Source organism: Lissotriton helveticus, chromosome 3_2, assembly GCF_964261635.1.
Source record: "Lissotriton helveticus chromosome 3_2, aLisHel1.1, whole genome shotgun sequence".
Lineage (NCBI taxonomy): Eukaryota > Metazoa > Chordata > Amphibia > Caudata > Salamandridae > Lissotriton > Lissotriton helveticus.
In genome coordinates, this window is record NC_136062.1 from 152,200,816 (window position 1) to 152,228,682 (window position 27,867).

At 47.2% G+C, this 27,867-nt stretch overlaps 1 protein-coding gene across 1 annotated transcript; it reads right to left on the reverse strand.

The window, feature by feature from the left end:
- Nucleotides 1–4,241: 4,241 nt before the first annotated feature.
- Nucleotides 4,242–27,867, reverse strand: LOC144826139 (uncharacterized). The gene is made up of 6 exons (XM_078684532.1): nt 27,743–27,867; nt 27,521–27,650; nt 27,316–27,419; nt 6,112–6,251; nt 4,965–5,112; nt 4,242–4,611 (listed from the first exon to the last, which is right to left on the reverse strand). Exons 1-4 carry the CDS (start codon nt 27,865–27,867, stop codon nt 6,167–6,169), a joined length of 444 nt encoding a protein of 147 aa, XP_078540658.1. The 3' UTR covers nt 4,242–4,611; nt 4,965–5,112; nt 6,112–6,166.

The window sequence follows — 27,867 nt, forward strand, 5'->3', positions numbered from 1 at the left end:
TCCGACTCCATACCGATTCGGATATCGTTCTCCGGGAAAGCTATGGCTGCGCGGTCTCGAGGTTGGAGGACGATGTAGAGAGATGAATTTCTCTCCCACTGTCTCTTTTAGGATGCATTGCATTGATGAAGATGGGAGATACTCCCGCGTTTTCTTTTTCTGTTCAACACGATCCTCATGGTCCTTTCTGTCCAGTTTTTCCACAGTCTTCAATCGCTTCTGGAACGGCTCGCTTGGGCGGGTAAACAACCTAGAGTTGCTTGGCATATTTTAGTAAGACCGTATGCGGCAGGCGGGCTCAACGCCCCAGATTTGGAACTCTACTACCGTGTGGCGCAGTCTGCCCATGCTTACGCGTGGATCCACGGTCCACAGGACGCCCCTTACGTCCGTATAGAATGGATAGTCGCAGACCCGACTCCTCTACCTGCCCTGTTAATGCAGACTAGGGATCAACGTACGGGACTGGTCGATTCTCTATTGTCGGTCACCCACGCCTGGCACTATATGGCGTACGCCCAAGCATGTTCGCTCCTTTACTCCCCGAGCGCTAATCTTGAATGGTGCTACTGGCTGAGCCCCTGCAGGGAAAAGGGTGTGATTCTGGCACTGATACGGATTGGAATCCACACTATGGGTGACTTGTTTTTGGGCGGTGTGGCAGAGACGTGGGATGAGGTGACTGCCGCGATGGAGAACCTTCCCTGGATGGCGCGCTTTCAGTTCCATAGGGTACGCTGTGCTCTGCGGGACCTCCTGGGACCGGACATGACGGAACCAGTGACGGTAACTACCTTTGATTATGTGGTCACGGCCAAGTCCCCTCAGAGATTGGTTTCAACTCTTTATCGGATGGCCCAGACGGAGCTGTATGCGGATTATACCAAGCCTCGTCTGGCCTGGCAACATGACCTGGCACCGAAATGACTGAAGACCTTTGGAGCTATTGCTGTGCCAGCGTACGTAAGATCTTTTTTAATGGCCATAAGATCCCTATACCTGGGACGATTAATACATTTAACTGACATGAGTACACATCACTCAGGTTGTATTTTTTCAAGCATACCAGAGTAAGCCCCCTGCTATATATCGCACATAACTAAGAAAAATGTGTGGTGGAGAGGAAGGCCTGTTTGGTATCAGGTACTGGAAGGCCTGTTTGGTATCAGGTACTGGTAGGCGACATTAAGCTACCAACCTCTCTTTTTTAATTCATCAGTTCACACTAAAACCAAGAATAAAGTAATTGAGTGGGTGTGTCTGTTGATTTTATGTCACTCTGTCCTTTATGAGTTAATGTTGTAAAACTCTTTGTTTAGCACCTTTACACGCATTTCATTTTATGTGTTGTACCAAGTTTGTTTTCTTTTGGGATTGGAAGGCAACCGATGATGAGAAAGGGGCATTGAGTTGGTAACATCTGCCAACATCCCCGAGGGTTGTTCGCCCGTGAGGTGCCTTCCTCTCCACCACACATTTTTCTTAGTTATGTGCACATGTGGTTGAGTGTGGATATATGTACTGCCAGAAAAGAAGGCAGACATTTGTTGGACATTGTTCTGGAGATTGTTTGAGTTGAGAACGTAGTAACCCTTTCGGAACAGTAGATTATGGGGACAATAAGACATTAGAGGATCCATACCCCACTGCGATATATAGCAGGGGGCTTACTCTGGTATGCTTGAAAAAATACAACCTGAGTGATGTGTTCTCATGTCAGTTAAATGTATTAATCGTCCCAGGTATAGGGATCTTATTGTAGATTGATTGCTTAGAGTGGAGGGCGATCCCTTACATACCTTTCCGTTCCCTCTTGGCTCCTTTTTGTTAGTATACTCTTTTAATGGCCGCCATAGGCTCACGCATTTTAAATTTCTGAACAGAACATATTATACGCCGGAGAGGCTTCATAGATACGGTCTTCGTGATTCTTCAGAGTGTGAGAGGTGCAGGGCCCCCCTGGCGGATTTCATTCATGTTGCATGGTCATGTCCCGAGATCTTTTCCTTTTGGAAATTGGTCTATGCTGAGATTAATAAAACGGTGAACTTGACACTAGCCCCAGAACCCTTACTGGCTCTCCTGTGCTACTCCAAACCCTTGCGCTCCTCTCAGCGACGTATTGTGGATCTGGCGTTCTTGATGGCCAAGCATTGTATTGTCAGAGCCTGGATGAGAGGCCCCCCGCCTACGGTGCGAGCGTAGAAGAGAGATCTAGTTTATTGCTGTACACAGACCGGGCTCTATAGCGACTTGTTGCCCCCCAAGAATAGGCCTAAGAACTACTGGGCGGCGGTACTGGAGGGCGCGGTTCATACGGATGCGCCTGATGAGTCTGCTGCGGCTACTGATATGGAGCGGGATGGCCCAATGGGGGTGGCCCCTGATACCGACCCTGATGCACCTCTGGAGGCTGACTCATACCTGTAGGGAGTTCTTGGTTACAAGAGGGGGATGTTGATGTGAGGCTGGTCCATGCATGCTGACCCTTTTTCCCTTATTTCTGTCTGATCTGCTGTGATGGATATGTTGCACAGTCTCCGCGAATTTGTTTTGATGTCTGAAAGAACGCATGTACTCGCCCTGCTGCCTAATTGCTTACATGCCTATGACGTTGTTTTTGTTTTTGTTATAATGGTTAACTGGAAAAGTAAAGTTCACCTGGAAATGCTCTGTCATTTTTTGTCTAACATGTGCTGCAGCCCCCCCGGGGTGCCTATTTCTTACTTGCCGCCGGTCCCCTGGGATTTCGGCTGATGGGCTGTGTTTCGTGGAAGGATATTCTTCTTGATTTACGCTGCCAGCCTCCGGGTTGTAGGCACACAGCTGTGATACATGTGCAATGGTTAATAAAGCCTTTTGAACTTTAAAAAAAAAAAAAAAAAGAATCATTGCCTTATTTAGTTATAGCCTGCGCAGCCCTAATACGGCATGGCTACTTCCACTAAACTCCGAGAATCCACATTGAGTTTGTGGTAAAATCAGCCTTCAGCAGTCAGGAACCTCCCCCTGCTTAGATACTAATTTATCCAAGAAATCCGGGAATTTTCAAGGAACTAAGGCACTAGTGACGATATTATGTCCAATCTTACGTCAGACTCGGCACCTTCAGGGGTATAAATATGCCTACATTTGCCCAGTCAAACACACAGTGGTTCCGGAGCAGATCGACTAACTACTTGCCCGATGCCCTGCTGCTGCAAGTGCTGAAGGAAGCCGACCCTCCAACTGACGCACTGAAAAGATGCTGTCTTTTTCCTGCCGAGAAATCCAGCTCCAGTGTTTCTAGGCTACCCTTGCGGGTTGCTGGGAGATCGAGTCCCGAGAGAGAGATACAAGAACTCTATCATTCTAAAACCAAGGTACGGAGCTGATTAGATCCCTAGAGAATTCTTGAACAGATTCTTGGCAGAGAACTACTACAATCTAAACTACTCGTCACTTATTCCTCCCTCATACTAGGCTTAGGTTAGGTACACCGGGGTAGGCGTATGTTAGAAGCACAAGTTGAGTACTTTTAGCCACTATTTTATCATTGTATGTTTTTTAAGCATTCTATGTATTTTATATGTATGGCTCAGAAACCATATAATGCTTTTACAGTACTATTTTATAATACTATTCGTATTATATGCAGTGTACTTCTTAACTAGCATTTCAATTGTAGCAGTGCATTTCTTATGCTTAAGAAATAAGACTGATCAATAAATACTTTTATTGAAAACGCCCGTCTCTCTATTTCTAAGCAACTCTGGTGAAACAAAGCATGCACATTTGACTGAGTGAAATAGCCATCTATTGTTTCCGCGACTCTAGAGATACGTTTCATTCTGGGGAAACAAAGTTGTCATGTTACATGGTTGTCAGAGACTAATCCCTTCTTGTTTATTCGAGAAAGTTTCTAGTGACCTCTGAGCTAGCTGGCACTCACAATTAAGTCTAATCTATTCGGCAGAGACCTAGTCGACTTCAGTCCTACGTCTAAGCTGCAGGAGAAATTATTCCAATGCGTAGAGCCTATTGGGAATATATGAACTACACTACAATAGCATTGTTGCATAAACAAATATATGTGGTTAGGCAGTGTCAAAACACATACATTATACAACCTTTTTAATTCTTGTGTATATATAAATAGGGAATGGAATCCGCATAATAGTGTACATTAAAAAAGCAGTGATTGTTCATAGTGTATCATGGTAGATGTAGTGAAAACACATTAACACAATAGCTTGAGTTCAACAAATTTATTAATCATGAATCCATTTTCTAACAGATGTCAGGCTCATTAAAGTGATGTGCCAGAAGCCGAGGGACATGTGAAATCTCACAGACCAATTAATCTTCATAGCCAGGACACAGCACTCTAAGCGGAATATATAAATGACAGAGTCACAGAGAATACTCATTTAGTGCAAGAAGTGTGTGGAAGAGGCACAGAGCGTGTCACCCAGGAAACTGTAGGGAGGCTAAGACAAATCCGGTCGATGTGGAGCTTGCACTCGCCATGTTGCCAACACACAATCCTAATAAATTCTGGGAATTGCTCTTAGTGACAAAAATGTGCAACTCTTTGGAGGTTTGAAGGCGTCAATGCTTAAGGTTCAGTACCTGGAATGAAAAGACAAACATGAAGAAAATCATTACATTTGGTTTTCAAAAAATTCAACATACTCATGCTTATACCCATATTTCCATGAAGGAAAAGCTAGACATTTTATTTGTCATTTGTTATTTTACGAGTGTTTAGGGTAACAACACACCTTATACCATTTATTTTATATTATTATAAGGCACACATATACCTTTTGTACCTTATCATTTATATTTTGTGTTATAGGGTAATGTTACATTACTTTGCTTACAAACGTTACCATATCTGAGAGTAAAGCGACACTATGGTTTACCAACTACAAAGCATTTATATTATTATGCTAAAACGATTTGGTACATTTATAACTTACCCTGTAAAATAATTATTTGTTACATTTGCGAGCCGTCTGCGGCCTTGGACTGTTCTTGAGTCATCATCTTGTTGAGGTGCTGATGGTTCTTTGCCCTCTTCATCAGACTCTGACTCAGACACTCAAACTTCCAATTCTTTCTGAGTCACTATGTTGTGAAGAATTGCACATGTCACCATTTTACAACTGATTCCTGGAGAATATTGTAAGACATCACCACACCAAGGAGGCATCAGACTTTACTATTTAAAAATCCAAAGGTCCTCTTGTACTTCTATGTGAACCATTGTGCCGACGCTCAATCCGTGTAGAAGAGTTCAGATAGCAGTCATTATCCATGGGTTTTAGGCATAACCGCTATTGCATTGTCGGTTTAATAGAATAACAAAACTCCCAAGCTCTGGGTTACAACTGGTGGACTTGCTGAAAGGTTGTTGATTTTTCTTTCATTTTACCTATTGGGTGCTGCTGGGCATGGTGTTCACACAGATTGTTTCCCTGACTTGTGCTGTCAGTGTGCTAATCTTGCGGTGGTTTGGGATACTCCTTCCAACAAAGAGCTTGGAGACTTGTACAAGTTAGGGCTATCGATATGTGGGAGATGAAGAAAGGGCTCTTCTCCAGATTTAGCTAGCGTTATTTGATGGACTTGTGAGAATTGAGGACAGTGCTGGCATAGTTTGATGAAGGTTTCTGTTAGGGTTTATGCACAGCAAAGAGCATGTCCCCTCTCATTGCACTAGTGGTCTCTATAATAGCTCTCTTAAACATACTATTGAAAGCCTTCTTGTTATCTCAGCCCCTCCCTAAGTCTTCTGTATATGTTCCTCCATGTATTCACAAGTTTGGACATTGCTGTCTTGTTTGCACATTGGACCTTGCTTTCACCAAGTCTTATTTTGGACATTGTTGTCTTGTTTGCACATTGGACCTTGCTTTTACCAAGGCTTATTTAGAGCACTTCTCCCTAGGCCATGTGTTACTTCAACTCATTAGCATAATACCTGAAGCTCTGCACACCTGCTTGTGAGAACCACACCCAGTTCTTCGAACCACACCCAGCTCTTCGAACCACACCCAGCCCTGTCTATAAAAGACAGCCCCCTGAGCCTCACCCAGTGCTTGTGCTCGTCTACCTCCCACTTACCTGAGAACAGATCCTTCGGCGCTGGCACTCCTCTCTCTCCAGACCTTCATTGGCTTCAACGGTCACGGCTGCTGGCTCTTCCTTCTTCAGGTTCCTGTCTCCTTCTTGCCTCAGCCCCTCTTCTGTCCACTGCAATCGACCTGCAAAAGAGAAAGAGGACAAGGTTAGACTGATCAGTATCCCTTTTCAGCAACCAGTAAGTGCAAAACTTTTTATTACCTGAAAGAACTTTGTCGGCGATTTCTGGATTCATGTAAAGGCAATTTGGAACAAGATATCTCCCACGAACTTTGCGGTTCAAACCCTTTGTTACAATACTTTGTGGAACTTTGTGAAATAAACATTGTTTTACCTGGAACTTCTTAAGAATCGATCAGAGGAAACCATTGACAGCAAGTCAAACAGTAAATCAAAGACTTGCACAAATTACCTGCTGTATTTTGATGTAAAAGTACAGTATTTGTTTTATAAAAAGTCTGGAAATGTGTGAAAAGTGAGTTTGCTATTAAGAATTTAGGCTTTAGTTATATTAAGGTGAATGTTAGATGTTGTTAATTCTGATAATGATATTTGTTTGATTTTACAGAAGTTTTACAGTAATAGAAAGCACATCCCAGAACAGTAACACATTCCAAACCTGGAAGCTAGAGACCAGGATCCAAGAGGTACTTTTAGAAGAGAATTTCTAATAGATTAAGGGTTAGTCAGGAACACATTTAGGGATAGGTTGCACTTATCTGTTCTTTGTTTATGTTTCATAGGGCACCAGTTTCTACAGAAGTCAGAGAGGGCCGCAGAGTTTGGCAGCACTTCTACAGTGGAAACGCAAGAACGGTGTTGTCTCTCTTTTTTTATTTTATCCACTTCCCCGCTTCCCTTGAGCTTCTGGTTCTTAGTGCATGGTTTAAAACTAGTGTGCTGGAACAAGCAGTTTCAGGGTGGGGTCGGACTGTCTTCAACCTCCATCAGAACTGAACAGAAACTCAGGTGAGCTGGGCCTTTGACAGTTTCTCACACTAATTTCTTTAGTTTTTTTGTGCTTTATAGTAGGGATTCCCTGCAGATCCTCATAAATTATGATGGACATAGTTATAGGAGGCCCACTTGGCTTTTTTTTAAAGTTGAGCTTTCTCTTCCTTCCTATTTGGGGTCTTGTTGCTTGTGTGCAGGTGGAAAGTTTTGTTTTGATGTCAATACTTTTTTACTTTTTTAAAATCATCCTGTAGTTGCTGTTGGAGTTTCAATGAGGAATGTGTCCGTTCAATATCATGCTCTTCTGAAGTTGTTAGATCACAGCTTTCAATGTGATCAGTATATGAAGGGGGTTGTGGCTCAGTTTCTAATGTTTTATTTCCTATGAAAGGGAGGGAATAACATTTCGTTTTTGGGTTAAAGTTGGGTGCAGTTTGATTTCATATCAAACTTGTATTTCATTGCTTTTGAGTCATTTGTTACTTATGCTGTTCGTTTTTTTAATACAAGGCTTAAGTTCTTCTTTTAATATAACATTGTGCAGCAGGTTTCCTTGATTTTGCGCTGCAGCAAAATCTTCATATTCTTTTGTCTGTGTATATTTGTTTTTTTGTCGTTGTGTTTGCAGATTCATTTGCCAAAGGCAATAAGTCCATTGTTAAGGTGGGTGATGGATCTTCCCCTAAAACCACAGATTTTCATAGAGTTTCACTCATTTTTGGGTTTTTTGTGATGCACTGTAGGCATATTGTTAGAGAGAGATCAGACTCCAGGTGTGAAATTAGAACGCCCCACTTGGCAAATGTTGGTTTTTGTAACGTAATGCAGTTAAACACATTCTTGTATTTTTTTACCATTGTTATTGGTTTTCTACTTTCTCCTTTCAATGCAAAAAGAAATGCCATTTTTTTATTGATTCTTCAGAAAAAAAAATTGGGACATTCTGGAGATACATCAGGAGTTTGAAAATGTTGCTTTGTTCAAGTAATCATGTTCCCTCTAAAGTTGTATTGTGGTTCTAATAGAATAAAAAAAGACTAAAGCTCTGGGTTACAGCTGGTGGGCCTGCTGAAAGGGTGTTGATTGTTCTCCTATTTCACCTATTGGGTGCTCCTGGGCCTGAGTGCTCGCAGAGATATCTTCCCTGTTGTGTGCTGTCAGCGTGATAATCTTGCTGGTGGTTTGGGATCCTCCCTATCTCAGAGAGCTCGGAGACATGTACAAGTCAGGCGCATCCATGTGCGGGGGATGAAGGGAGGGCTCTTCCCCAGATTTATCTAGCATTATTTGATGGACTGGTGAGGTCTGAGGACAGTGCTGGCATAGTTAGTTGAGCTTTTATTATTATGTTAAACGCACCTGAACACGATGCAAACTACCAGTTAAATATCTGCATTTGCTCTGCTGGGCGAAATTATGGAGGGGCAATTGGTGACTGCAGGGAATGGGGGAGGGAGGACAAAGCTGGGAAGGTTCCAGTACAGCTTCCATGGTCAGAGAGGACACAACAGGCGAGTTGGGGAGGCCAAGCAGTTTTAAGCCCAGACAGCAAGGTAGCAGGGAGGAACAAGGAGATGGGGTGGTTCAGAGGGGAGTTATTCACATAGCTGCTGTCATTGGTCTCAACTGACCGCGTCCAGCCAGAGTCTCAGAGACTCCAGGAGATATGGGAAGCCAAACAACTGGGCAAAGCAAGAGGAAAGCAAAGAGTCTCACTATGTATCTACACAAAGCATGCAGCCGAGGGGGCCAATTAACAGCTTTGACCTGGAATGTAAATGGACTTGGGAACAAAACAAAGAGATGCGTAGAGGTTCAGTTTCTAAAACACTAGTGACATGAAGGGCAATGTTACAAGAAACGGACTAGAAGGGAAACAACTGTGAGGCAGTGATATGGCGGACATAAAGTGCTGGGGCATTTGGGACACACATCTGACTCAAAGGGAGTAGGACTGCTAATTAAGAAGTCAACGCTCAACATATGTGTCGACGTCCAAGAGTGATAAGTTGAAGAGTCGGGCTGCTAGGACGGCATGCAAATCAACATTTTTCTCCCTATATGTCCCACCTAAACTCCTTGCATAGACCTTGAAGATGCTTTTTTACCCTCTGATTGCGCCTACCTGACTAGGTACTAATTTTAGGCAACTTCAATCTAGTGGTGAGTGATGGGGAGGATAGATACCCACAATGACAGGGATGGGCAAGGGAAATTCCTTTGGTGGGATTCTTTTGGGCCAAAGGTCTATCTGACATCTAGACAACCAGCACACCAGGGCATGACAAAAGACTTTCCACTCCAGAGCATGCAACAGTTTATAAAATATCGATCATTATATTGGGAGAGTCACTACACTAGACTGATTGTGAATGGGATCTAAAATCACTCACAGATGTGGGCCAAGCTGCAGGACCCATATGTGGATAGAGACAGGGCCTGGGCTCAAGTCCTATGGTACCTCACAGACAGAAGCATCACTCAGGAGTTGAGAAAAGGCACTGTCCACTACATTGAAGAAAACTTGGGTTTAGGAACCTCAGAGCTCATAACATGGGAAGCCTACATGGTGGTCCTGAGGGGCTTCAAAAGTATGTAAATAAGACAGTAAGCCATACTGAGGCTACAACAGCAAGACTAAGGGGACCCGGCTGATAATAAAGAGAGAACCTTTGTCTTGACCTCACAGTACAGACTAAATGAGGTAAGCAATAGACCAGGTAGATTCCTGTATGACTGAGCAAGAAAGGGATAGAAATATGGTATAGAAAATATGGAGGGAGAAGGAGCCGCACGTCAACGGGCAAACAGAAATAGTGGCAGAAATTGCAAGTTACTATCGAGACCTATATTGGTCAATCACAAACAAGTTATCAAGTGACACAGGAGGCTTCCTCTAACATATACGCCTCCTGGTCCTCATGCCAGAGGAAACAAATTAACTAGATGAAAGACATAGTATAAAGTGAGCAAGGACCATCAAAGACATTCATATGGGAAAGCTCCAGGGCTGAACAAATTTCCAATAGAACTATATAAAAGTATGGCTTAGCGATGCACAAGAGACAGATGTTCCTTGAAACCAATTAAATAAGCTAGGTATCCTTTAACCAGCAGTTATCCATGGTAGTGGCAGTCCTGAAAGACAGAAAACCAGCAGATAGTTGTGCCTTTCTATAGGCATATATCACTGCTTAATACTTGCGAAAGTACTGGCCACTCGACTAAGGCAGGTCATCTTTAAACTAGTGCATCAGGACCAGTTGAACTTCCTGCCTCATTGGGCACTAGGCGAACCTCAAACACCTATATGGCAACCTTACTAGATTGAGGGATGACTGAGCAGACTCAGCTGTGCCATACCTTTACACCGCGAAAGTCTTCACCACTCTGGAGAGGACATACCTCCCTGAAGTGTTGGAAAGAGCTCCGGAAAGGTCAAGGTCTTAAACACTCTGGAGAGAACATACCTACCGGAAGTGTTGGAAAGAGTGGGTCAAAGGTCAAGGTTTCCAGTACTCCAGAGAGGACATATCTACCTGAAGTGTTGGAAAGAGTGGGTCAGAAGTCAAGATCTTCTACACTCCGGCGAGGACATACCTACCGGAAGTGTTGGAAAGAGTGGGTCAGAGGTCAAGGTCTTCAACACTCTGGCGAGGACATAGCTACCTAACGCGTAGGAAAGGGGGGTCAAAGGTCAAGGTCTTCAACACTCCGGTAAGGACATACCTCCCTGACAAGTGGGAAAGGGGAGGGTCAAAGGTCAAGGTCTTCAACACTCCGACAAGGACATCGCTACCTGACACGTGGGAAAAGTAGTCAAATGTATAGGTCTTCAACAGTCCGGCGAGGACATAGCTACCTGATGCGTGGGAAAGGGGGGGGGAGGTCAAAGGTCAAGGTCTTCAACACTCCGGTGAGGAAATACCTACCTGACGCGTGGGAAAGAGGGGGTCAAAGGTCAAGGTCTTCAACACTCAGGCGAGGACATACCTACCGGAAAGTGTTGAAAAGAGTGGGTCAAAAGTCAAGGTCTTCAACACTCCGGCGAGGACATCTTTACCTGACGCATGGGAAAGAGTGGGTTAAAGGTCAAGGACATCAACACTCCGGCGAGGACATCTCAACCTGACGCATGGGAAAGATTGCGTAAAAGGTCAAGGTCTTCAACACTCCGGCGAGGACAAACCTACCTGACGTGTGGGAAAGACTTGGTAAAAAGTCATTGCCTTCAACACTCCGGCGAGGACATACCTACCTGATGTGTGGGAAGGAGTGGGTAAACGGTCAAGGTCTTCAACACTCCGGGGAGGACATACCCACCTGACGCGGTCAAGGTCTTCAACAGTCAGGAGAGGACATACCTACCTGACGCGTGGGAAAGAAAGAGTCAAAGGTCAAGGTCTTCAACACTCCAGCGAGGACATACCTATCGGAAAGTGTGCGAAAGTGGGGGTCAACGGTCAAGGTCTTCAACACTCCGGCGAGGAAATAGCTACCCGACGCATGGGAAAGGGGGGTCAAATGTCAAGGTCTTCAACACTATGGCGAGGACATAGCTACCTGACGCGGGGGAAAAGGGGGTCAAAGGTCAAGGTTGTCAACACTCTGGCGAGGACATAGCTACCTGACGCATGGGAAAGGGGGTTCAAAGGTCAAGGTCGTCAACACTCCAGCGAGGACATAGCTACGTAACGCGTGGGAAAGGATGGTCAAAGTTCAAGGCCTTCAACACACTCCGGCGAGGACATTGCCATGTGACGCGTGGGAAAGGGGGTCAAAGGTAAGGTCAAGGTCTTCAACACTCTGGCAAGGACATAGCTACCTGACGTGTGGGAAAGGGGGGGTCAAAGGTCAAGGTCTTCAACACTACAGCAAGGACATAGCTACCTGACGCGTGGGAAAGGGGGGGTCAAAGCTCAAGGTCTTCAAAACACTAGCCAGGGCATAGCTACCTGATGCGAGGGAAAGGGGAGGTTCAAAGCTCAAGGTCTTTAACACTCCGGCCAGGACATAGCTACCTGATGCGTGGGAAAGGGGGGGTCAAAGGTCAAAGTCTTCAACACTCCGGCGAGGAGAGGACATAGCTACCTGACCGATTGAAAAGAGGGGGTCAAAGGTCAAGGTCTTCAACACTGTGGCGAGGACATTTATACCTGACACGTGGGAAAGGGGGGGTCAAAGTCAAGGACTTCAACACTCCGGTGAGGACATACCCACGTGACGTGTGGGAAAGAGGGGGTCAACGGTCAAGGTCTTCAACACTCAGGTGAGTATATTGTATTAATTTTGTATAATCGGTTTATATATGTCAATTTTATATAATTTGATGTATACAATGTTTGTTTTTAAAATAAATACTCATTAAAGAGATTAGAACTTTTAAATATTGGAATTACTTTGAAGCTCCTGTTTTTGCGAATACACTTCCCTTCTGTTCGATAGATTGTCTTTTGTTGTACACACAAAAATTATTATTATTTTTTTTTTCCCTGTCCAAAGAATCATTGATTCTAATCAGGGGGTCCTTGTTGTCCACATCAGACATACATATGTGAGGTATGGGAAAGAGGAGGTCAACTGTCAAGGTCTTCAGCACTCTGGCGAGGACATACCTACCTCACACGTGGGAAAGAGGGGGTCAAAGGTCAAGGTCTTCAGCACTTTGGAGATGACATACCTACCTGACGCCTAAGGAAGAGGGGGTCAAAGGGCAATGTCTACAACACTCCTGTGAGGACATACCTACCGGAAAGTGTTTGGAAAGAGGGGAGTCAAAGGTCAAGGTCTTCAACACTCCGGCGAGGACATACCTACCGGACGCTTGGGAAAGAGGGGGGTCAAAGGTCAAGTTCTTCAAAACTCCGGCAAGGGCATACTTACCTGACACGTGGGAAAGAGGGACTCAAAGGTCAAGGTCTTCAGCACTCCGGCAAGGACATACCTACCTGACGCATGGGAAAAAGGAGCTCAAAGGTCAAGGGTTTCAACACCCCGGTGCGGACATACCTGTAAAGGATACACGATGATTCTGCAGGAGCGTCAGGAATCCGAAGTTCAATCCACAGCCTTCCCCTGCAGCCTTCCGACTCTATCAAGCACTAGAGCACAAGAGGCAAGCCAGGGGAAAACAGGGAAACAAAACAAGGAAAGGTTGGGGTAACAAGTGGGTGTTGAGGGTCTTCAGACTGGTCGTCTCAACCTTCGTGTGGGCTTGGCAATCAGGAGAGACTGCAATGCAAAGAGTTATATTCTTCAATCTGAAGAGGACAATCACATTCCCAAGTATACGACATAACCTTACATACCTAGCTGTTTGTATGTTGATGTTCCTGAATGAATATGGGAAAACCTCTGGAAAGGGATATAACTGGAGCTGCAGTGAAGAAGACAATGCCCTTATAAGTCTACTGACCCAATGTATACTTGTGTAGTGAGTGACTAACAATATATCCTGCTCACTCTGATCTTTTGTCTTAACAGCCACGAAGCACACCCCAAAGGATTCTTTGATTACAAGCATTCGGTTGTCAGTATTCTTGATAGTGGGAACAACATCTATAATGATCAAAACAAGGAGTCAAAACTTAAATACAGTATCACTTATAACATTATAATATGCAGCGCAAGAATGCGCTGTTACCGTGTTTCTGGAACATGTATCTGTATCCCAATCCTCACTGGTCCACGCAAGATATCAAGTCCAAAAAGGTGATAAAACACCAGAACTGAATAACCCCAAAGTGAAATAGGTATAAGCAGGGAAAAGGAAAAGCCCTAACTAACTAAGTTCAGCGCACCGGTAAACAACCCGGCCGCCAGCGGAGCAGAACCCGGCTGGCAGCGGAGCACCCCGGTGAGGTAAGACAAAGGGAGGGAGAATGTGTGCCCGGCCCGTCAGCGGAGCCAAACCCGGCTGACAAGCGGAGCGGAAAACAAATGAGGCCAACAGCAGAGGGAGGATGCCCGGCTCGTCAGCGGAGCCAAACCCGGCTGACAAGCGGAGCGGAAAACAAATGAGGCCAACAGCAGAGGGAGGATGCCCGGCTCGTCAGCGGAGCCAAACCCGGCTGACAAGCGGAGCTGCAATGAGGCAGAGGGTAGGGAGAGGAAATCCCGCCGGATGGCGGAGTTAAACCCGGCCGCCGGGCGAGACACCAGAATACTGCAAGGCAGCCTAAACGGGAAGCGACACAGGACGTGTCGATTTACACAAGCGCGGTGGAGAGGCACTGTGCACATGAGAGGAACGGCCAGGGCAGGCTCAGAACCGAACCAGCAGAGCCGAAGAACTCTCACAACAGACAAACACCAGGACGAAGAAAAACCGGAAGTCAGGCACAGGAAGTCAGGCACAGGAACGAACCCAACGGAGCTAGACGCAAGAACGTGAAGCGTCGCTCCCTGGGTTAAGGACACCTATATAGTGCATGATTAAAGGGCTAGCGCACTGGGAGGGGGCTTGGGGCATGACAATACCTACCTGACGCGTGGGAAAGAGGGGATCAAAGGTCAAGGTCTTCAACAGTCTGGCGGGGACATACCTACCTGACGCGTAAGAAAGAGGGGGTCAAAGGTCAAGGTCTTCAACAATCTGGCGAGGACATACCTACCTGACGCATGGGAAAGAGGGGGTCAAAGGTCAAGTTCTTCAACACACTGGCGAGGGCATACCTGCCAGATGGGTGGGAAAGAGGGGGGTTAAAGGTCAAGTTTTTACAACTCTCTGGCGAGGACATGCCTACCTGATGTGTGGGAAAGAGGGGCTGAAAGGTCCAGGTCTTCAACACTCTGGCGAGGACATACCTACCTGACGTGTGGGAAAGAGGGTGTCAAAGGTCAAGGTCTTCCAAACTCTGGCGAGGACATACCTACCTAACGCGTGGGAAAGAGGGGGTCAAAGGTCATGGTCTTCAAAACTCCGGTGAGGACATACCTACCTGACGTGTGGGAAAGAGGAGCTCAAAGGTCAAGGTTTTCAACACCCCGGCGCGGACATACCTACCTGACGCGTGGGAAAGAGGGGGTCAAAGGTCAAGGTCTTCAACAGTCTGGCGGGGACATACCTACCTGACGTGTGGGAACGAGGGGGTCAAAGGTCAATGTCTTCAACACTCCGGCGAGGACATACCTACCTGACGCGTAAGAAAGAGGGGGTCAAAGGTCAAGGTCTTCAACACTCTGGCGAGGACATACCTACCTGACGCATGGGAAAGAGGGGGTCAAAGGTCAAGTTCTTCAACACACTGGCGAGGACATACCTACCAGATGAGTGGGAAAGAGGGGGGTCAAAGGTCAAGTTTTTACAACACTCTGGCGAGGACTTGCCTACCTGATGTGTGGGAAAGAGTGGCTGAAAGGTCCAGGTCTTCAACACTCTGGGGAGGACATACCTACCTGACGTGTGGGAAAGAGGGTGTCAAAGGTCAAGGTCTTCCAAACTCTGGCGAGGACATACCTACCTAACACGTGGGAAAGAGGGGGTCAAAGGTCATGATCTTCAAAACTCCGGTGAGGACATACCTACCTGACATGTGGGAAAGAGAGGTCAAAGGTCAAGGTTTTCAAAAATCTGGCGAGGACATACCTAACGGACAGTGTTGCAAAGAGGGGGTCAAAGGTCATGGTCTTCAACACTCCGACTGAGGACATACCTACCTGATGCATGGGAAAGAGGGGGTCAAAGGTCAAGGTCTTCAACACTCCGGCAAAGACATACCTACCTGACACGTGGGAAAGAGGGGGTCAAGGGTCAAGGTCTACAACACTCAGTCAAGGACATACCTACAGGACGCGTTGGAAGGAGGAGGTCAATGGTTAAGGTCTTCAACAATCCGGTACCTACCTGATGCGTGGGTAAGAGGGGGGTCAAAAGTCAAGTTCATCAACACGCCGGAGACGACATACCTACCTGATGGTGGGACAGAGGGGGGTCAAAGTTCAATTTCTTCAACACTCTGGCGAGGGCATCCCTACCTGATGCGTGCGAAAGATGGGCTCAAAGGTCAAATTCTTCAACACTCCGGCGAGTTTATACCTACCTGACGCGTGGGAAAGAGGGTGTCAAAGGTCAAGTTCTTTAACACTCCGTCGAGGACATAACTACCTGACGCATGGGAAAGAGAGGGTCAAAAGTCATGGTCTTCAAAACTCCGGTGAGGACATACCTACCTGACGTGTGGGAAAGAGAGGTCAATGGTCAAGGTCTTCAAAACTCTGGTGAGGACATACCTAATGGAAAGTGTTGCAAAGAGGGGGTCAAAGGTCATGGTCTTGAACACTCCGACTGAGGACATACCTACCTGATGCGTGGGAAAGGGGGGTCAAAGGTCAATGTCTTAAACACTACAGCAAGGACATAGCTACCTGACGTGTGGGAAAGGGGGGGTTAAAGCTCAAGGTCTTCAACACACTGGCCAGGGCATAGCTACCTGATGCGTGGGAAGGGAGGGGGTCAAAGATCAAGGTCTTTAACACTCAGGCCGGGACATAGCTACCTGATGCGTGGGAAAGGGGGGGTCAAAGGTCAAAGTCTTCAACACTCCGGTGAGGAGAGAACATAGCTACAGAACCCGTTGAAAAGAGGGGGTCAAAGGTCAAGGTTTTCAACACTGTGGCGAGGACATATATACCTGACACGTGGGAAAGGGAGGGGTCAATGTCAAGGACTTCAACACTCCGGTGAGGACATACCCATCTGACGTGTGGGAAAGAGGGGCTCAAAGGTCAAGGTCTTCAACACTCCAGCGAGGACATACCCACCTGAAGCATTGGAAAGAGGGGGTCAAAGGTCAAGGTCTTCAACACTCCGGCGAGGACATACCTACCTGACCCATGGGAAAGAGGGGGTCAACGGTCAAGGTCTTCAACACTCAGGTGAGGACATACCTACGTGAGGCATGGGAAAGAGGAGGTCAACTGTCAAGGTCTTCAGCACTCTGGCGAGCACATACCTACCTCACATGTGGGAAAGAGGGGGTCAAAGGTCAAGGTCTCAAGGTCTTCAGCACTCTGGAGAGGACATACCTACCTGACGCCTGGGAAAGAGGGGGTCAAAGGGCAATGTCTACAACACTCCTGTGAGGACATACCTACCGGAAAGTGTTTGGAAAGAGGGGGGGCAAAGGTCAAGGTCTTCAACACTCCGGCGAGGACATACCTACCGGACGCGTGGGAAAGAGGGGGGTCAAAAGTCAAGTTCTTCAAAATTCCAGCAAGGGCATGCCTACCTGCCACGTGGGAAAGAGGGACTCAAAGGTCAAGGTCTTCAACACTCCGGTGAGGACATACCTACCTGACGCATGGGAAAGAGGAGCTCAAAGGTCAAGGTCTTCAACACCCCAGTGCGGACATACCTACCAGACGCGTGGGAAAGAGCGGCTCAAAGGTCAAGGTCTTCAACACTACGGCGAAGACATACCTACCTGACGCGTGAGAAAGAGGGGGTCAAAGGTCAAGTTCTTCAATACACTCGCGAGGACATACCTACCTGATGAGTGGGAAAGAGGGGGTCAAAGGTCAAGTTTTTACAACACTCCGGTGAGGACATACCTACCTGATGTGTGGGAAAGAGGGGCTGAAAGGTCAAGGTCTTCAACACTCTGGCGAGGACATACCTAGCTGACGCGTGGGAAAGAGGGTGTCAAAGGTCAAGGTCTTCAAAACTCTGGCGAGGACATACCTACCTAACGCGTGGGAAAGAGGGGGTCAGAAGTCATGGTCTTCAAAACTCCGGTGAGGACATACCTACCTGACATGTGGGAAAGAGAGGTCAATGTTCAAGGCCTTCAAAACTCTGGCGAGGACATACCTAACGGAAAGTGTTGCAAAGAGGGGGTCAAAGGTCATGGTCTTGAACACTCCGACTGAGGACATACCTACCTGATGCGTGGGAAAGGGGGGTCAAAGGTCAAGGTCTTAAACACTACAGCAAGGACATAGCTACCTGACGCGTGGGAAAGGGGGGGTCAAAGCTCAAGGTCTTCAACACACTGACCAGGGCATAGCTACCTGATGCGTGGGAAAGGGGGAGGTCAAAGCTCAAGGTCTTTAACACTCCGGCCGGGACATAGCTACCTGATGCGTGGGAAAGGGGGGTCAAAGGTCAAAGTCTTCAACACTCCGGCGAGGAGAGGACATAGCTACCTGACCCGTTGAAAAGAGGGGGTCAAAGGTCAAGGTCTTCAACACTGTGGCGAGGACATATATACCTGACACGTGGGAAAAGGGGGGGGGGTCAAAGTCAAGGACTCCAACACTCCGGTGAGGACATACCCACCTGACGTGTGGGAAAGAGGGGCTCAAAGGTCAAGGTCTTCAACACTCCAGCGAGGATATACCCACCTGAACCATTGGAAAGAGGGGGTCAAAGGTCAAGGTCTTCAACACTCCAGCGAGGACATACCTACCTGACGGGTGGAAAAGAGGGGGTCAACGGTCAAGGTCTTCAACACTCAGGCGAGGACATACCTACCTGATGAGTGGGAAAGAGGGGGTCAAAGGTCAAGGTCTTCAACACTCCGGCGAGGACTACCTGATGTGTGGGAAAGAGGGTGTCAAAAATCAAGGTCTTCAAAACTCTGGCGAGGACATACCTACCTAACGCGTGGGAAAGAGAGGTCAAATGTCAAAGTCTTCAAAAGTCTGGCGAGGACATACCACACGGACAGTGTTGCAAAGAGGGGGTCAAAGGTCATGGTCTTCAACACTCCGACTGAGGACATACCTATCTGATGCGTGGGAAAGAGGGGGTCAAAGGTCAAGGTCTTCAACACTCCGGCAAAGACACACCTACCTGACACATGAGAAAGAGGGGGTCAAGGGTCAAGGTGTTCAACACTCAAACAGGGACATACCTACAGGACGTGTGGGAAGGAGGAGGTCAATGGTCAAGGTCTTCAACACTCCGGTACCTACCCGATGCCTGGGAAAGAGGGGGTCAAAATTGAAGTTCTTCATCACACCGGCGTCGACATACCTACCTGATGGTGGGACAGAGGGGGTCAAAGGTCAATTTCTTCAACACTCTGGCGAGGGCATGCCTACCTGACGCGTGGGAAAGATGTTCTCGCAGGTGTGTCTTCAACACTCCGGAGAGGACATACCAACCTGACGCGTGGGAAAGAGGGTGTCAAAGGTCAAGTTCTTTAACACTCCGGTGAGGACATAACTACCTGATGCATGTGGAAAGAAGGGGTCAGGGGTCAAAGGTCATGGTATTCAACACTCCGCCGAGGACATACCTACCTGACGCGTGCGAAAGAGGGGGTCAAAGGACAAGGTCTTCAACACTCTGGCGAGCAGATACCTACCGGACGCGTGGAAAAGAGGTGGTTAAAGGTCAACGTCTTCAACACTCTGGCGAGGACATACCTATCTGATGCAAGGGTAAGACGGGGTCAAAGGTCAAGGTGTTCCACACTCCAGCGAGGACATACCTGCCTGACGCGTGTGAAAGAGGGGGTCAAAGGTCATGGTCTCCAACACTCCGGAGAGGACATTCCTACCTGACGCATGGGAAAGAGGGGCTCAAAGGTCTACATCTTCAACACTCTGGCGAGAACATACCTATCTGACGCTTGGGAAAGACAGGGTCAAAGGTCAAGGTCTTCAATACTCTGGCGAGGACATACATACCTGAAGCGTGGCAAAAGGTGGGCCAAAGGTCAAGGTCTTCAACACTCCGGCGAGGACATACCTACCTGACGTGTGGTAAAGAGGGTGTCGAAGGTCAAGGTCTTCAAAACTCTGGTAAAGACATACCTACCTGATGTGTGGGAAACAGGGGGTTAAAGGTCAAGGTCTTCAACACTCCGGGGAGGACATACCTACCTGATGAGTGGGAAAGAGAGGTCAAAGGTCAATGTCTTCAACACTCCAGCGAGGACATACTTACCGGAAAGTGTTGGAAAGAGGGGGTCAAAGGTCAAGGGCTTCAACACTCCGGCGAGGACATACATACCGGACGCGTGGGAAAGTGGGGGTTAAAGGTCAAGGTCTTGAATACTCCGGCGAGGACATACCTACCTGAGGCATCGGAAAGATGGGGTCAAAGGTCAAGTTCTTCAATACTCCGGCGAGGACATACCTACCTGACGCGTGGGAAAGAGGGGGTCAAAGGTCAAGGTCTTCAACACTCTGGCGGGGACATACCTACCTGAAGCGTGGCAAAAGGTGGGTCAAAGTTCAAGGTCTTCAACTCACCAGCGAGGACATACCTACCTGATGCGTGGGTAAAAGGTGGTCAAATGATAAAGGTCTTCAACACTCCGGCGAGGACATACCTGCCTGACGCGTGGGAAAGAGGGGGTCAAAGGTCAAGGTTTTCAAGACTCCGGAGAGGACATACCAACCGGAAAGTATTGGAAGGAGGGTGTCAAATGCCAAGGTCTACTACACTCCGGCGAGGACATACCTACCTGACGCGTGGGAATGAGGTGGTCAAAGGTCAAGGTCTTCAACACTCCGGCAAGGGCATACCTACCTGACACGTGGGAAAGAGGGAATCAAAGGTCAAGGTCTTCAACACTTCGGCGAGGACATACCTACCTGACGCATGGGAAAAAGGAGCTCAAAGGTCAAGGTTTTCAACACCCCGGCGCGGACATACCTACCTGACGTGTGGGAAAGAGGGGGTCAAAGGTCAAGGTCTTCAACAGTCTGGCGGGGACATACCTACCTGACGTGTGAGAAAGAGGGGGTCAAAGGTCAATGTCTTCAACACTCCGGCGAGGATATACCTACCTGACGCGTAAGAAAGAGGAGCTCAAAGGTCAAGGTCTTCAACACCCCAGTGCGGACATACCTACCAGACGCGTGGGAAAGAGGGGCTCAAGGGTCAAGGTCTTCAACACTACGGCGAAGACATACCTACCTGACGCGTGAGAAAGAGGGGGTCAAAGGTCAAGTTCTTCAATACACTGGCGAGGACATACCTACCTGATGAGTGGGAAAGAGGGGGTCAAAGGTCAAGTTTTTACAACACTCCGGTGAGGACATACCTACCTGATGTGTGGGAAAGAGGGGCTGAAAGGTCAAGGTCTTCAACACTCTGGCGAGGACATACCTAGCTGACGCGTGGGAAAGAGGGTGTCAAAGGTCAAGGTCTTCAAAACTCTGGCGAGGACATACCTACCTAACGCGTGGGAAAGAGGGGGTCAGAAGTCATGGTCTTCAAAACTCCGGTGAGGACATACCTACCTGACATGTGGGAAAGAGAGGTCAATGTTCAAGGCCTTCAAAACTCTGGCGAGGACATACCTAACGGAAAGTGTTGCAAAGAGGGGGTCAAAGGTCATGGTCTTGAACACTCCGACTGAGGACATACCTACCTGATGCGTGGGAAAGGGGGGTCAAAGGTCAAGGTCTTAAACACTACAGCAAGGACATAGCTACCTGACGCGTGAAAAAGGGGGGGTCAAAGCTCAAGGTCTTCAACACACTGACCAGGGCATAGCTACCTGATGCGTGGGAAAGGGGGAGGTCAAAGCTCAAGGTCTTTAACACTCCGGCCGGGACATAGCTACCTGATGCGTGGGAAAGGGGGGTCAAAGGTCAAAGTCTTCAACACTCCGGCGAGGAGAGGACATAGCTACCTGACCCATTGAAAAGAGGGGGTCAAAGGTCAAGGTCTTCAACACTGTGGCGAGGACATATATACCTGACACGTGGGAAAAGGGGGGGATCAAAGTCAAGGACTCCAACACTCCGGTGAGGACATACCCACCTGACGTGTGGGAAAGAGGGGCTCAAAGGTCAAGGTCTTCAACACTCCAGCGAGGATATACCCACCTGAACCATTGGAAAGAGGGGGTCAAAGGTCAAGGTCTTCAACACTCCAGCGAGGACATACCTACCTGACGGGTGGAAAAGAGGGGGTCAACGGTCAAGGTCTTCAACACTCAGGCGAGGACATACCTACCTGATGAGTGGGAAAGAGGGGGTCAAAGGTCAAGGTCTTCAACACTCCGGCGAGGACTACCTGATGTGTGGGAAAGAGGGTGTCAAAAATCAAGGTCTTCAAAACTCTGGCGAGGACATACCTACCTAACGCGTGGGAAAGAGAGGTCAAATGTCAAAGTCTTCAAAAGTCTGGCGAGGACATACCACACGGACAGTGTTGCAAAGAGGGGGTCAAAGGTCATGGTCTTCAACACTCCGACTGAGGACATACCTATCTGATGCGTGGGAAAGAGGGGGTCAAAGGTCAAGGTCTTCAACACTCCGGCAAAGACACACCTACCTGACACATGAGAAAGAGGGGGTCAAGGGTCAAGGTGTTCAACACTCAAACAAGGACATACCTACAGGACGTGTGGGAAGGAGGAGGTCAATGGTCAAGGTCTTCAACACTCCGGTACCTACCCGATGCCTGGGAAAGAGGGGGGTCAAAAGTGAAGTTCTTCATCACACCGGCGGCGACATACCTACCTGATGGTGGGACAGAGGGGGTCAAAGGTCAATTTCTTCAACACTCTGGCGAGGGCATGCCTACCTGACGCGTGGGAAAGATGTTCTCGCAGGTGTGTCTTCAACACTCCGGCGAGGACATACCAACCTGACGCGTGGGAAAGAGGGTGTCAAAGGTCAAGTTCTTTAACACTCCGGTGAGGACATAACTACCTGATGCATGTGGAAAGAAGGGGTCAGGGGTCAAAGGTCATGGTATTCAACACTCCGCCGAGGACATACCTACCTGACGCGTGCGAAAGAGGGGGTCAAAGGACAAGGTCTTCAACACTCTGGCGAGCAGATACCTACCGGACGCGTGGAAAAGAGGTGGTTAAAGGTCAACGTCTTCAACACTCTGGCGAGGACATACCTATCTGATGCAAGGGAAAGACGAGGTCAAAGGTCAAGGTGTTCCACACTCCAGCGAGGACATACCTGCCTGACGCGTGTGAAAGAGGGGGTCAAAGGTCATGGTCTCCAACACTCCGGAGAGGACATTCCTACCTGACGCATGGGAAAGAGGGGCTCAAAGGTCTACATCTTCAACACTCTGGCGAGAACATACCTATCTGACGCTTGGGAAAGACAGGGTCAAAGGTCAAGGTCTTCAATACTCTGGCGAGGACATACATACCTGAAGCGTGGCAAAAGGTGGGCCAAAGGTCAAGGTCTTCAACACTCCGGCGAGGACATACCTACCTGACATGTGGTAAAGAGGGTGTCGAAGGTCAAGGTCTTCAAAACTCTGGTAAAGACATACCTACCTGATGTGTGGGAAACAGGGGGTTAAAGGTCAAGGTCTTCAACACTCCGGGGAGGACATACCTACCTGATGAGTGGGAAAGAGAGGTCAAAGGTCAATGTCTTCAACACTCCAGCGAGGACATACTTACCGGAAAGTGCTGGAAAGAGGGGGTCAAAGGTCAAGGGCTTCAACACTCCGGCGAGGACATACATACCGGACGCGTGGGAAAGTGGGGGTTAAAGGTCAAGGTCTTGAATACTCCGGCGAGGACATACCTACCTGAGGCATCGGAAAGATGGGGTCAAAGGTCAAGTTCTTCAATACTCCGGCGAGGACATACCTACCTGACGCGTGGGAAAGAGGGGGTCAAAGGTCAAGGTCTTCAACACTCTGGCGAGGACATACCTACCTGAAGCGTGGCAAAAGGTGGGTCAAAGTTCAAGGTCTTCAACTCACCAGCGAGGACATACCTACCTGATGCGTGGGTAAAAGGTGGTCAAATGATAAAGGTCTTCAACACTCCGGCGAGGACATACCTGCCTGACGCGTGGGAAAGAGGGGGTCAAAGGTCAAGGTTTTCAAGACTCCGGAGAGGACATACCAACCGGAAAGTATTGGAAGGAGGGTGTCAAATGCCAAGGTCTACTACACTCCGGCGAGGACATACCTACCTGACGTGTGGGAATGAGGTGGTCAAAGGTCAAGGTCTTCAACACTCCGGCAAGGGCATACCTACCTGACACGTGGGAAAGAGGGAATCAAAGGTCAAGGTCTTCAACACTTCGGCGAGGACATACCTACCTGACGCATGGGAAAAAGGAGCTCAAAGGTCAAGGTTTTCAACACCCCGGCGCGGACATACCTACCTGACGTGTGGGAAAGAGGGGGTCAAAGGTCAAGGTCTTCAACAGTCTGGCGGGGACATACCTACCTGACGTGTGAGAAAGAGGGGGTCAAAGGTCAATGTCTTCAACACTCCGGCGAGGATATACCTACCTGACGCGTAAGAAAGAGGGGGTCAAAGGTCAAGGTCTTCAACACTCTGGCGAGGACATACCTACCTGACGCATGGGAAAGAGGGGGTCAAAGGTCAAGTTCTTCAACACACTGGCGAGGACATACCTACCTGATGAGTGGGAAAGAGGGGGGTCAAAGGTCAAGTTTTTACAACACTCTGGAGAGGACATGCCTACCTGATGTGTGGGAAAGAGGGGCTGAAAGGTCCAGGTCTTCAACACTCTGGCGAGGACATACCTACCTGACGTGTGGGAAAGAGGGTGTCAAAGGTCAAGGTCTTCAACACTCTGGCGAGGACATACCTACCTGACGTGTGGGAAAGAGGGTGTCAAAGGTCAAGGTCTTCAAAACTCTGGCGAGGACATACCTACCTAACGTGTGGGAAAGAGGGGGTCAAAGGTCATGGTCTTCAAAACTCCGGTGAGGACATACCTACCTGACATGTGGGAAAGAGAGGTCAAAGGTCAAGGCCTTCAAAAATCTGGCGAGGACATACCTAACGGACAGTGTTGCAAAGAGGGGGTCAAAGGTCATGGTCTTCAACACTCCGACTGAGGACATACCTACCTGATGCATGGGAAAGAGGGGGTCAAAGGTCAAGGTCTTCAACACTCCGGCAAAGACATACCTACCTGACACGTGAGAAAGAGGGGGTCAAGGGTCAAGGTCTTCAACACTCCGTCAAGGACATACCTACAGGACGCGTGGGAAGGAGGAGGTCAATGGTCAAGGTCTTCAACAATCTGGTACCTACCTGATGCGTGGGAAAGAGGGGGGTCAAATGTCAAGTTCTTCAACACACCGGCGACGACATACCTACCTGATGGTGGGGCAGAGGGGGGTCAAAGGTCAATTTCTTCAACACTCTGGCGAGGGCATCCCTACCTGACGCGTGGGAAAGATGGGCTCAAAGGTCAAATTCTTCAACACTCCGACGAGGATATACCTACCTGACACGTGGGAAAGAGGGTGTCAAAGGTCAAGTTCTTTAACACTCCGGCGAGGACATAACTACCTGACGCATGTGGAAAGAAGAGGTCAAAGGTCATGGTCTTCAACACTCCGCCGAGGACATACTTACCTAACGCGTGGGAGAGGGTCAAAAGTCATGGTCTTCAAAACTCCGGTGAGGACATACCTACCTGACGTGTGGGAAAGAGAGGTCAATGGTCAAGGTCTTCAAAACTCTGGTGAGGACATACCTAACGGAAAGTGTTGCAAAGAGGGGGTCAAAGGTCATGGTCTTGAACACTCCGACTGAGGACATACCTACCTGATGCGTGGGAAAGGGGGGTCAAAGGTCAAGGTCTTAAACACTATGTGAAAAAACAAGGACCCCCTGATTTGGATAAGGTTCCTGGGTCAGGGCAAATAATATGTGCAAAGTAACGTACCCAGGCATACAAAGTGAACACTGGCGCAATTCAATTAGCAAACAAACAGGAAATTAAATGGTGAGACACTGAATTAGCACAAAAAATACATTTTAATAAATTTGATAAAAGGTGTCATGGGATATATCATTGACATATTAATAAAACTTGATAAAAAATGATAAAAAAGATTCTATTGACAGATATACATTGTGTTGTACAGTAAAGTAATATCATGGAGGGATGGTTTCCTGTCTACGCGTTTCGACACGTTGAAGGTGTCTTCCTCAGGACAATACCATCGTGATACTAAAAGTAAACAGACAATATTTAGAGTATATCTTTGTGTTAAACAGTTGTCATTAATAAATACAGTTTGCTAGAGTATTTGGGCCAGTGAGTCGATAAGGTTTCATGATATACCGCATAGCATTGGTTCATTTTGTCTAACATATAAAAAGGTACTAACAAGACATGATTACAGTCATATTAATCCTATTAAGACAGCATGTAGTGTGATTAAAGCATACAGTACATATTTCATTTTGAACACAAAACGAGAAAGAATGGAGTGATACACAGTGTTTGGGAAAGAAAAAAAGAAATGAAGTGGTGTTTGTTTGTACCTTGCAAATATTAAGATAATCAGGAATTAATTTTAATCTATTTGGCGGTATTGAGTAAAATGACAACTTATATTTACTCAAAGGGTATCTAACCAGTTAGGTATATTAAATTAACTCAACATTGAATAATGACAAACAAAATGGTGATAAAGTTTGGAAAAAATTATTATATGGGAGGATTTCTATTGAAAATAATTTAAAAAGGGCCTCACTTATATACTAAGGAGTGATATTATCTGATAAATACCTGGGGTACAGCTGGTAAATATTAAGATGGTTACCTGTACAAATACTTGGCATCGGTATTGTTTAGATTCTTGATTAGGTGTTTATTGTTTTGCTGCCACTGTAACATTGCAATCTTTCTGGCAGTGAAGCTTAAATGAGTATTTGTGGCTTTGCTACAGTTGCAGCAAGGCAATTGATGCATATTGTTGCCTATCGTACGGTTTTTATGTGGAGCCGGAGTAGCATGGCTTTTAACACAAAGGCCTCGTTCTGCTGCATGCCGAGTAGCGATCTTACTTAGAAGTTATGACCCACCGTTAAGAGCGACAGATAATCATAGCTCAACGGCAAGGCATAAGTTGATAATTAGGCATGCTGCGAAAAGAGTCTAGCAAATAAATATCTCTGTTGTAGTTTACCTGTAGTGCAGAGTATATCGAGCGCCCGGACAGTAATGCTTCGTGGTTAGATTATAATCCGGGCGGGTGCAGGGTTCAAGCTATCTGAGGGTGGGATAGCAGAAATGAGGGACTGCATTTCGGAATTTTTTTTTTAATGAAGACTAACAGAGTGATACGTGGTTTAGTTTCTTAATGGATTCTACCTGCGTTTAGAAGTTGATGACGATATCAGACGTCGGGACAGTGATACTTCATGACAAGAAAACGGTCCGGGCAGGTGCAGAGTGACAGCTATCTAAGGATGGGATAGCGGAAATCAGAGACTGTATATTGGGACATTATTTCTAAAGTTGGCTAAAAGATGTGTGATTTTAATTCTTTGTAATTCTTACCTGTGTTTTAAAAATAGGTAACACGCTACATTGGAAGGATGAACCATCTGTGATACCGTATGGCTGCACAGCCGAAGAGGGTTTAAGCGGGTACAAATTCCCGGCTATATAGGAAAAAATATAATTGACTTTTTAAAAGAGCTTTCTTGCAAAATACGTTACTGGTTAGTTGTTTTAAATGGCGCGATGATTACATATTGCATACCTGTTGTAAAAGAGATGATAACGTGCCAGAGTTACGTTGTTTGGCATCTAGGAGTAGAACGAGATAGAAGTTGTCTATGGAACCGCGTGGCTGCACAGCGAATAGCGTTAAGATGGATTCAGATTTCCGGCTATCAGGGATAGAAAATGGCCGTACTTAAAGACACAACTCTATGGATCTTATTTGCGGGTTAATTCTTTAGGATGGCGCAATATTTCTTACCTGTTTTTAAGAGTGTATTGGCGTGCCGGAATGCCGCGGTTTAGCCGCTGGAAATTTAGTAGAGTGATTAGAGACAGTTGCACTGATTGGTTTATATAGTGCGCAAAGTCATAGGTGGTTCTCAT

What these genes read in the sequence shown, in the direction of transcription:
- LOC144826139 (XM_078684532.1), bottom strand. Translation starts at nt 27,867, where the DNA reads ATGAGAACCACCTATGACTTTGCGCACTATATAAACCAATCAGTGCAA. An exon ending in TATCATCTCTTTTACAACAG is followed by an intron (nt 27,420 to 27,520) that starts GTATGCAATATG and finishes TTTCCTATATAG; the next exon opens with CCGGGAATTTGTACCCGCTT. An exon ending in TACCTATTTTTAAAACACAG is followed by an intron (nt 6,252 to 27,315) that starts GTAAGAATTACA and finishes TCTCTTTTGCAG; the next exon opens with GTCGATTGCAGTGGACAGAA.